At 45.9% G+C, this 11,624-nt stretch overlaps 1 protein-coding gene across 1 annotated transcript; it reads left to right on the top strand.

Annotated features, from left to right (window-relative positions):
• The first annotated feature begins 216 nt into the window (after positions 1–216).
• On the top strand, positions 217–10,814 carry PROKR1 (prokineticin receptor 1). Its single transcript, XM_049856419.1, has 2 exons — positions 217–701; positions 10,118–10,814. Exons 1-2 carry the CDS (start codon positions 217–219, stop codon positions 10,812–10,814), a joined length of 1,182 nt encoding a protein of 393 aa, XP_049712376.1.
• The last annotated feature ends 810 nt before the right edge of the window (positions 10,815–11,624 follow it).

The following is an 11,624-nucleotide window of genomic DNA, read 5'->3' as shown; positions in this document are numbered from 1 at the left end:
GTTTTAAATGCTACTAGGTTCAGTCACACATGTAGCCAACTGTTTGTCTTTCAAAAGTCTAGGATGGAGCTCAGAAGCTGTGGCCCAAGGACACTGGCAGGAAGATTGACTCTCTAAGGGAGAGCAGACTACCAGCAGAGAAGGGGAGACCTCCAGCCCTGAAGACGTCACCTCAGGGAATTCCCAGCACTGCTGCTCCTAGCTCCATCTTTCCAGATGGAGATCACCATGGAGGATAAGGATGACAATGCCACCAATACCTCCACCAACTTCTTTTCTATGCTTGATCCCCATGGAGCCCCAGCTTCTCTCTTCCCGTTCAACTTCAGCTATGGGGACTATGATATGCCCCTGGATGAAGATGAGGATGTGACCAATTCTCGGACTTTCTTTGCTGCCAAGATCATCATTGGCATGGCCCTGGTGGGCATCATACTGGTCTGTGGTATTGGCAACTTCATCTTCATCGCTGCCCTGGTCCGCTACAAGAAGCTACGCAACCTCACCAACCTGCTCATTGCCAACCTAGCCATCTCTGACTTCCTGGTGGCCATTGTCTGCTGCCCCTTTGAGATGGACTACTATGTGGTGCGCCAGCTTTCCTGGAAGCATGGTCATGTACTATGCGCCTCTATCAACTACCTGCGCACTGTCTCTCTCTATGTCTCCACCAATGTCCTGTTGGCCATCGCCATCGACAGGTGAGCATGGGGCAGCGGGGACAACAAAGGTGGTCAGAGAGGAAGAGGCATTGGAATTGCCCCTTCCTTTACCACCACTGATGTGGATTGCTGGAGGTATCTGTGCTCCCCTTATAGGTGGTTGTAAGGGGGCTCACAAGTTTCCCTAGTGATTAAATGGTGAGAAGAGCACTTGTTTTCCAGCTGTGGTTAGGCAGGAGGTAGCAGAGCCCCCTAGAGCTGGGCAGTAGGAAGGTTTATGATTCCCAGCTGTGAACAAGCTTTTAGATGTCCTACCCTACTTGTTCAAGGTCTGGAGATAGACAAGTTTAAACGTTGAAGGACACGTTTAAACTCCGGGCAGCTACCTCTTGAGTCAACTTGGAAATCTTGAAGGAGGTTTCCATCTCATCGATATTTCCTCTATTCAAATATGCTCTCCCTAGCACCAGTAGATTTTTAAAAAAGATCGATGGATTTGTTTGGGGGGAAAAAGTGTGTGGGGGGGGCATATGCTGGCTTCTTATTTCGCTTTTGCATTTATCAATTTGTTCCTTTGCGCCCATTTGCGTGCAACAGTACAGAAGCCCTGGTTCTGATGCTAAATAAAATCAACACGCACAGCCTATGCACATCTTTATTAGGCTTATTCTTTTCATGTAATTTAATTGGGAGTGCTGGTGGGTCAGGGTGATCTTTGCTCCTTGGGGAACAATTTTTGTAAGCTTCTCTGCCCAAAGCTGGCCGTTCATTACAAAGCACCTTGTTACAGTCTACAGACAGTTGCCCTGAGGGTCAAATCAGGCCTCCGTGTACTTGGATCTGAACAGCCCGTCTCTCTCCCTTAACCCAGAGAGCCTGAAGCACAGATGCCCTTCCTTTTCCACAGCCTCGGGGCCTGGTGGGCTTTGACCCGCCCCTCACAGTCAGGACACCCCGGGACAGTTGTAGGGAGGGGCACAGCTAATCGAATGTATTTTCTGAAGTTATAAGCAGGGCAAGCAGGGAAAGGGTAACCTGGGAAAAGACTACTCCTGGGGAAAGTGGTTAGTAAGGAGCCTGGCTTTAACCCTCGTGAGGGATGGACCCTCTGCTGCCCCTCTCCAGGGAAGGACATCAGGGAGTTGGCAGCTTGAACAGCCCTTGATCTGTCGCCCTGGCAGGTGCTCAGAAGTGTCATCCCTGCAGAGGGCTACTTCTCCTTGGCCAAAGTCCTCCATATGAGTCACAGAGCCCCATGGTGTTGTGTCCACCCAGGCACGGTGAACCTCCAGAAGGAGGGAGGGAGGAAGAGTTATACAGAGTATTTGCCCCCTGAGTCTCTTTGAGAGCTGTCAAGAGAACTTCTGACCTTTTCTGAAAGTGGAAGCTGCCACTCTTAGCACATGAACAGGACAAATGGGGTTATTTCCTGAAGTTTCAGGCTAGCAAGACAGCTAGCAAGAGACCCAGGGGATCCTCTCTGCTACTAAAAATGGGGAAAGATAGTAGCTGCCTGCTGTAGGATGGGATCCTGCTCCTTGGATGAGATCCCTTTTACTGTGTAGGGGCTACTTCTCCAAAGGGGTAACAACAGCAGGCGGGAGTGACTTCAAAGGCAAAAGAGGTCAGGCCACACTAAGGGGTAGGGGGCTACTTTCTCCAATATAAGAGACATATCTGGGTCAATCAGTCAATCTGCTGGACTTCAAGCTCGTATCCTACTTTCGTATCAAACCCAGATTGTCTGAAATACAACAAGCATTTCTCTTGCAGTGTGAGCTTGTGTCATGCAAATTAAGTGCAGGAAGAAAGACTAATTGGTGAGCATGCTTCGCATCATAGGAATGGCTGTTGGAAACTTGCACCCAGACACAGGAGGAAAGCACCGCGTGCCTGCGCAGGGCCTTGGCTGACTAACTGGCTGCTCTAGTGCGTTAAGTTCTTTTAGTGATGTTTGGGATCTTCACTTCAATTTATTTTGATCTATATGCATTTTTACCATCTAATTTCAATTTCGTGGTCTAGGAACTCATTGATTTTTATCTGGCCTTGTGTTGTCCAGGTCTTGATCAGTGATCTTCAGGTTTGGTTTGGTTAGTTTGGGGCAACTAATTTTTATCTTGAAATAACAAGTACAGTAACAAAAAGACTATTATTTTTGCTTCATGAAATTTTTGTAGGAGGACTGTTCCTGGCTATTCTAAAAAAAAAACTATAGGTTTAAACACTTGCTGGACTACCTACACCCACTAGCTGTAGGGCCTTTTGTAAGTTATTTAACCTCTCTGTGTCTCAGTTTTCTCCTCTGTAAAATGGAGATAATAAGAGAACCTAATGTCTTGCACTGCTTTGAGGATTAAATGAAATAATAAACAAAATTGCTTATAACAATGCTTGAGACGGAGCAAGCACTCAGCGTTGTTCTGTGCCATCGAGTCGGTTTCGACTCATAGTGACCCTGTGTATGACAGAACAAAACAGTGCTCGGTCCTGCTCCGTCCTTACAATCTTTGCTATGTTTGAGCCTATTGTTGCGGCCACCATGTCAATCCATTCCGTGTCAAAAAGGGGCCTTCCTCTTTTTCGATGACCCTCTACTTTACCAAGCATGATGTCCTTTTCCAGGGACTGGTCCCTCTTGATAACATGTCAAAAACAAAAAACAAACAAACAAAAAAACAACCAAACTGGTTGTGGTCAAGCCCATCCTGACTCAGAGCAACCCTATAGGATAGACTAGAACTGCCCCATAGGGTTTCCAAGGAACAGTCCCTGGTATATTCAATATTCTTTACCAACATCTTCCTCAGTCTTACTTATTCATTGTCCAGCTTTTGCATGGATATGAGGCAATTGAAAATACCATTACTTGGGCCAGGTGCACCTTAGTCCGCAAAGTGACATCTTTGCTTTTTATTTTGAATGACTTCCAACCTAAGGGTCTCATCTTCTGGCACTATACCAGACAATGGTCTGCTGCTATTTATAAGGTTTTCACTGGCCAATTTTTTCAGAAGTAGAGCTTCAAGTCCTTCTTCCTCGTTTGTCTTAGTCTGGAAACTCTGCTGGAACCTGCTGACCATGGGTGACCCTGCAGGTGTCTGAAATACTGTGACATAGCTTCCAGCATCACAGCAACACACAAGCCACCACAGTATGACAAACTGACAGACGCATGGGGAAGCACTCCAAAAAAAGGAATATTATATTTTTGAGTTAGCCTCTAGAGGAACAAAGAAAACAGATAAAGAAAATAAACCTAACAAATGTTTCAGAGGAGCTAACCTCTTTGTTTTGATACAAACAAAAACAATTGTTTTTATGACGTGATTTTTAAAAATAATACAAGGTGTCTAAGAAACACAGCATGCGAGGTATAGCCGAATGGAGCTCTTCATTTTCTACCTGCCTGGACTTCAATGTTTCTGTCATTGGTTCCATTGTCCTCCCAGGCACCTAGTGTAGAAAGCCTCCTTTGTCCTGGTGTTCTCTCCCTTTCTCTAACATTTATTCAGTTTCCAGGTCCTGGCAATACTCACCCCTACTTCTTACCTTGTCACTGCAGGCTGGGCTATCATAGCTTCCTTTGTGTCTTCCTGCTGCAGTGTCTCTTGGCTCTGCCCTTCTGCCAGCGCGGCTCCTCTCATATCCTAAACACTCATTTATTTATTCACTCATTCAAGCAATGCATTTTTATAGAGCGGCTGTTATGTGACAGACACTCTTCCCAGCGCTGGGGATACAGCTGTGAATAAGACAAAAAAATGCCTTACTCTCATGGAGCTTATACCTGAGGGATGGAAGCAGGTAACAGGGAGAAGGAAGATAGTTTCAGAGTGAGAAATTTTCTGAGGAAAACAAACAAACAAAAAAAACCCAAAAAGCATTGAGAGTGACTGAGAGTGAGAACTGCTCTAGCTGGATAGTTCAGGGTAGTGTTTCTGAGGAGAAGACTTTCGAATTTACCTCTGAATGAAAAAAAAAAAAAACCACACCTGTCGCCCTCGAGTCTATTCAAGACTCCTAGCGACCCTATAGGACAGAGCAGAGCTGCTCCATAGAGTTTCTAAGGAGTGGTTGGTGGATTAGAACTGCTAACGACCCTATAGGACAGAGCAGAGCTGCTCCATAGAGTTTCTAAGGAGTGGTTGGTGGATTAGAACTGCTAACCTTTTGGTTAGCAGCCGAGCTCTTAACCACTATGCCACCAGGGCTTCAGAAAAAAGAGAGAGAGAGAGAGAGGGAGGGAGGGACTGAGACAGGGAGGGAGGGAGAAAGAAAGAGAAAAAGGGAGGGACACGGGGGGAGGGAGGGATGGAGAGAAGGAGGGAGGGAGGGAGAAAGGAAAAGCTGGTCTTGCACAGATTGAAAAAAAAAAAAAGCATTCCAGAGAAGGTGCAAAAGCCCTGAGGCAGGAACAAGCCTTGTTTGCTCTATGAACTGGAAACCACTATGGCCTGAGGGAAGTAAGCAAGACTGTGGCCAGATTAATCCTCTGTCTTGCACATGTCTCCCCTCTTGCTTAAAAAAACCTCTAATGACTCCATTGTCTACAAAATATGGCCCAAATCTCTTAGCCTGGTCTCCCACCACTTTATTATGCAGCCCCTGGTTGTCTCCCAGTCTCCTGTTGGGTGTTGTTGTTGTTGGGTGTCATTGAATTGTACATAAACCTTTCATGCTGGGTAAGCACATTTATCTTCTGTTCCCAAAAGAGGTTATAATCATTTTGAGAACTGTCACCATGTCTTTTTACATTCTATCTTCCAGTGCCAGGCACTTGGAAGACACACAGGATGAGGGTGAAGTACATAATAAAACCCTACTCCCAAAAAATCCAGACCAGTTCCTGGGACGTCAGTTCCCACTCATGGTGACCTCATGTGTGTCAGAGTAGAATTGTGCTCCATAGGGTTTTCAATGGCTGTAATCTTTCAGAAGTAGATTGTCAGGCCTTTCTTCCGAGGCATCCCTGGATGGATTGAAACCTCCAACCTAGTGGTTAGTAGCTGAGTACTTAACCATTTGCACCACCCAGGGACTCTCAGAATTCACAGAAAGCTATAAAAGAAGTAAGACCCAATAGAAAAGAAGTAAGACCCAATAGAAAAGAAGTAAGACCCAATAGAAAAGAAGTAAGACCCAATGCCTGCTCTTGCAGAGCTTGCCATGCAGAGAGAACTAATATTTATGAAACATTTTAAGAAGTAAATGATAAATTTCAAATGAAATATAAAGGTGAGATCATTGTGTCCAAGAGTACTCAGAGGAGGCTTCTTGGAGGAGGTGGACTTTTAGCTGGCCTTCAACACATAAATAAGATGAAGATTGGCAAAGGAGAGTAAAGGTTTTCCATGTGGGTAGAACAATGTTTGCAAAGACCTAGAGAGGGGAAAGCTAGAGGTGAGTATGAGGTGCCTTGGGGAGGCATGTGGGCGGGAGTAAGGAACATAGGAGACTGGAGGTCAGAAAGGCTACCATCATATTACAGAAGCTCTCAAAATTCAGGCAGAGGGAATAAGACCTGATAGTGGCCAGGAGGTAAAAAAGATGAGAAGACTTGGCCTCCCAGGGCTTGGGTTTCCTCTTTCATGTGGAGAGACCTCAGATTCTACAACACCAGGGGCTCTGGAAGCTAACCCTGCTTTCTAGGGAGGGGAAACCAGCCAGTCTGCTCACTCATTGGCAGGCTCTTCCTTTCTGTCTGGATGAGGCTAGCTAAGGTATGAGTAACCGCCCTTAGCCTTTGTTGTTGTTAGGTGTCCTAGAGTCAGTTCCGACTCACAGCGACCCTATGTACAACAGAAGGAAACACCGTCCGGTTCTGCACCATCCCCACATCGGTTGCTATGTTTGAGCCTACTGTTGCAGCTACTGTGTCAAGCTATCTCATTGAGGGTCTTTTTCTTTTTTGCTGACTTGTGTTTTACTAAGCATGATGTCCTACAGGGAGTAGTCCCTCCTGATAACATGTCCAAAGTAAGTGAGACAAAGTCTAGCCATCCTCGTTTCTAAGGAGCATTTCTGGCTGTATTTCTTCCAAGACAGGTTTGTTCATTCTTCTGGCAGTTCACAGTATATTCAATATTCTTCACCAACACCATAATTCAAATGCATCAATTCTTCTTCAGTCTTCCTTACTCATCGTCCAGTGTTCGCAGGCATATGAGGAGATCGAAAACACCATGGCTTCAGTCAGGTGCACCTTAGTCCTTAGGCACAAATACTCTCTGGTGAGCTCATCGGTCAGGGCCCACTGGCCAGAGGAGCTGGTTGTGCATTCTTTGATCATCCCATGGCCAGCCCAGTAGCTGCTGTGACTGTGATTGCGAGGATTATATCTGAGGCTGGGTCCTGGAGACAGAGAGGGAGCCCACATGCTCTTTGTTAATCACCCAGCCCACTATCACCTCACGGTTACTGCCTGGACAGTTCTTAGTCCAGCAAGCATGATTTCTTGTTCTCTGGGAAATGTCGGCTGTAAGCGGATCTGGACCTGAGCCATTGCAGTGGTAGACACACGGGGCAAGCCAAGGGCATATCCATAAGTGGATAAAAGAAGCTGCCAATTGCCTGACTCTTTCTTGGAACATCAGTAGGTAGAAACCAACTGTGATGGGGAGGAAAAAAGGAGAGGGGCTGCTAGAATGCCATGGGGGCAGGAGAAAGGGATGTTGCTCACTCTGACCGGAAGGGCAAATGGCACATTGGAGAGGCCACTGGATTTGGAGCAAGATATGGGTCTGAGTCATGATTCTGTCAATTCCTAGTTGTGTGGATTTTGGAGAGTTATTTTATTTCTGCAAGCCTCAGTTCACTCACCTGTAAAATTGGCATCTTTGTTTTCTTTCCTATTCAATAGGATTGGGGGGATCAAATGAGAAAATGGATTTGGAAATGCTTGTACATTGCACACTTTATACAAACATTAAAAAAAAAATTACACTAGAGTTCTGGAGTTCTGATGCTAACCATAGCCAAGCCTGCTGGCAATCCCTGAAACCATGTTCTGCAGTCTGCCTACTGGTAAATGTATCAGGAAGGCCCTCTGCACAGCTCCTGGGTTCTAACCCCAGGGATGGAGCTGGGATGATGACAGAGAGAACCAGGATGATATAACAGTCCAGATGAGTAATCACAGATGACCAAGAAGACTAGTGTTGATGGGAAGAGTTAGAGACAATAAAATAAAAAGTAACAGGAGAACTTGCAGGTGTCCCATTTGCCAACAACAAAAAGGGGAAAGAAAATGGCTGTGTGTACAGAATAACTGAAAACGATATGATTTAGGACACTAATACTTTCTTCTATATTAATAGCTTATTGCTGTTTAGGTGCAGCATCTCATTTAGCCTCACTGTATCACTGTGAAGTAGGCAAGGCAGGTGCCATTCCCCTATTACAGATGAGGAACTGGAGCCCACAGGGCCATGAAAACATGTCTCAAATTGACATAGCAAGTTTGTGGCAAAGCTGGGATTTGATCCTTGGTCTTCTGACTCCTAGATTAGTGTTCTCTTATACTTTTTCACTGAAACACCACTCTGTTTGAAATATCATGAAGACTTAGAAAGTTACTGTTAGGAAAAAAAGAAATTACACAGTGCAAGTTCATCTAGGTAACGAGCATGAATCTAGAAATTTTCTTTGACAGAGTAATCAGCAGAACATGGTGGGACAGACAAAGAGCGAGCCAGTGAGACAACAAGAGCTCTTAGCTCCTGGTTTTTGTTAGGATTCTGAGCAAGCTTGGCACACTCATTACAGCAGAAGCAGCGTGGTCCTTACGCAGAGCATTGGCTGTACCTACAGTCACCTCCATTCCACCCTTCAGACCCCAGGGGCATAGGTGTGAGGACCATGGATGGTTGCTGGTGGCCAAGCATGTTAGGGCAGCCAGTGGGTATCCAGAGAGTGAACTCAACCCTTCCAACTCCATCTAACATCTTCTGGGAGCTGGAAGAGAGTGGGAGTCTCACTCCAATGAACTTAGCAAATGACACTCAATGGATGTGGCTGCCTGTGTCGGAAGGAGGGACAGGAGTAGCAGAAATACGATCGTGGCAGGTGGCTTGGGGGGAAGAATCAACCTCCTCAACAAATCAACATCCTAAGAAAGATGACCCCAAAGGAATTGATGTCAAAAGGGAAGAGAACTGGTTTGGCTTTCCTTCAGGCGCCTGTCATGTTCGCCCTTGGCTCAACCCAGCATAAGCACTGGGTATGTGAGAACGTGTTTATTTCGTGTTGATTAGTCATTCCTTCCCATTTCACTTCCCATATTGCTCCTTCTCTAACTTCCACCCCCTGCCAGACATGGAAAGTCTTCCAGGAAACCAGAGCTCTCTGCAGGAGTGTGTGCACTCTCTCTGGGAAGGAGGCTTTCATACCGCATGGATGACTCATATCCCCCAGAAAGTGCTCCGCTTTCGTTCCTGGACCACTGTGGTAACAGCAGTGTGGGTCTTTGGAAATAACAAAAGCAATATCTTCTACTGCCTGGTGCTTTGTGGTTAAAAAAAAAAAAAAATGCATTCACATATATTCTCAATTGATTTTCACATCAACTCTGTGAGGTAAAGTTAAATGTTTTCTGTCAAGGGTCTTGCTGTATGTGACCTTGAGAAGTCACTCATCTCTCAAGGCCTCCACTTTTTGACCTGGAAAATGAGATAAAAGGCCACACACTGTTTTTCCACCTTTGCATGCACAGCGATATTTTTTTAAACTGTGGAATGATGAGAAAATTTTGCCCACTGCTTCCAGTGGAAAGATGAAATTTTCCCAACAACTCCTTGGAATTACCAGCCCGTTTGTACTTGACTACTAGCCTAAAGGCTGGCAGTTTTTGAACTTATCCAGCAGTGCCACAGAAGAAAGGCCTGACAATTTGCTTCTGTAAGGATTATAGCCAAGAAAACTCTATGGGGCAGTTCTATTCTGTCACATGGGATCACTACGAGTCAGAATCCACTTGATGCAAACAAGGTTTTTTATTGGGGAGGGGGTTAGCTTTAAGCTGTGGGGTAATTAGGATGGCTAACCCTGAAAACAGGGAGGGCATGGAAAAAGTGTCAAGGCTAGAAACAGCTGGGAGGTATTATTACTACTTTTAATATTAATAGTTACCATTTACTGAGTACACACGACGTTTAAGACTGTGGCAGGGATTTTGCATATATTAGCACATTCAGTCCTTAAAAGCGCACAACCACAAAAATCCTTTTGCGTTTAAGGAAAATTGAAGTTCAGAGAGATTCAGCAGAACTTGCCTGACATGGAGGTGGAGCTGGGGTCTCCGTGCAAGTTTGCCTTTCTCGGTAGCCCACGTACCACTGGGCGTTTCCTCCACACATAGCATTTGGTTGCTCCTCAGAATGTTTCAGAAATACCATTACCATCCAGTACTTCCTCACAGAAGTTGACCCCATTTGTGCCCTTGCCTATCTCCCTAGATATCTGGCCATTGTGCACCCGCTGAGACCACGGATGAAGTATCAGACCGCCACTGGGCTGATTGCATTGGTCTGGGTGGTGTCCATCCTCATCGCCATCCCCTCAGCCTACTTTACGACCGAAACTGTCCTCCTCATAGTCAAGAGCCAGGAGAAGATCTTCTGTGGCCAAATCTGGCCTGTGGACCAGCAGATCTACTATAAGTCCTACTTCCTCTTCATCTTCGGCATTGAGTTCGTGGGCCCGGTGGTCACCATGACCCTGTGCTATGCCCGAATCTCCCGGGAACTCTGGTTCAAGGCTGTCCCTGGCTTCCAGACGGAGCAGATCCGGAAGCGACTGCGCTGCCGCCGGAAGACGGTCTTGGTGCTCATGTGCATTCTAATGGCCTACGTGCTGTGCTGGGCACCGTTTTATGGCTTTACCATCGTGCGCGACTTCTTCCCCACGGTGTTCGTGAAAGAGAAGCACTACCTCACGGCCTTCTATATTGTGGAGTGCATCGCCATGAGCAACAGCATCATCAACACCCTGTGCTTTGTGACCGTCAAGAACAACACCATCAAGTATTTGAAGAAAATCATATTGCTCCACTGGAAGGCTTCTTACAATGGGAGTAAGTCCAGCGCCGACCTTGATCTCAAAACTATGGGTGTGCCTGCCACTGAAGAGGTGGACTGTATCAGACTAAAATAAACCCGTGGGCCTGTCAGATTTGAAACACAAAACCAGATCTTCCAGATACTGACCAGTGTGCTTGGAGACACACCACTCTTGGTTGGCTGCAAAGCATAGAGGAAGTGGACAGATCTTCCTGTGGACACTATAACTGCTTATGAAGCTTGGAATTTCCAAGACTGATGTGACTAGATGTCATCACCAGTGGCTGACGTATATTGAACATCTAATTTGTGCAAAGAGAAGGCACTGATGAAACCTATATATATGGGCAACATTAAGTTGGAAAAATGAAGTAGGGATTAACCCAAGGAAGATGTTGGGCATAGACAGTCTAGAAAAAACTCATTCCCAGAAGGGAGCTCTAGTAGGAGTCATGACTGCAGTGATGTTCACACTGTGAGATGCTCTCTGGACCATCTTAGCCACTCATCCAACACTAGCTCATTTCTGGATTGTTCTCAGGCTTGCCCTCCCTGCGAACATTTGTAGGAATGGGACAAGAATGCGAAAGAGTCTTCCAGCACTTCCTTTAACCCTTCTCTTGGTTTTTACCCTCATTGTGAGGGACTTACATGCATGCACATGGGCAGTCCAATATGCATGACCAAGTTTTGTTGAAATCCTCTTTCACTAACATTGCCCCATAACTGCCTCTTGGACCTAGGGCTATGTCCATCAGTGGTGAGTCACATTCAGGGAGATGGACTTGGGGAAGAAGCCACACAGGCCCTGAAGACATTTAGACAGGGAATTATGGGGTTCTGAGTACTTGCAGCAAGTTCAGAAGGAGGACTGGACTCAGATGGGCATGTCTTCTTCGCCTCA

This window comes from Elephas maximus, chromosome 17 (assembly GCF_024166365.1).
Source record: "Elephas maximus indicus isolate mEleMax1 chromosome 17, mEleMax1 primary haplotype, whole genome shotgun sequence".
NCBI lineage: Eukaryota > Metazoa > Chordata > Mammalia > Proboscidea > Elephantidae > Elephas > Elephas maximus.
Note: the sequence above shows the minus strand (reverse complement) of the source record. Positions and strands in the feature narration are given on the sequence as shown.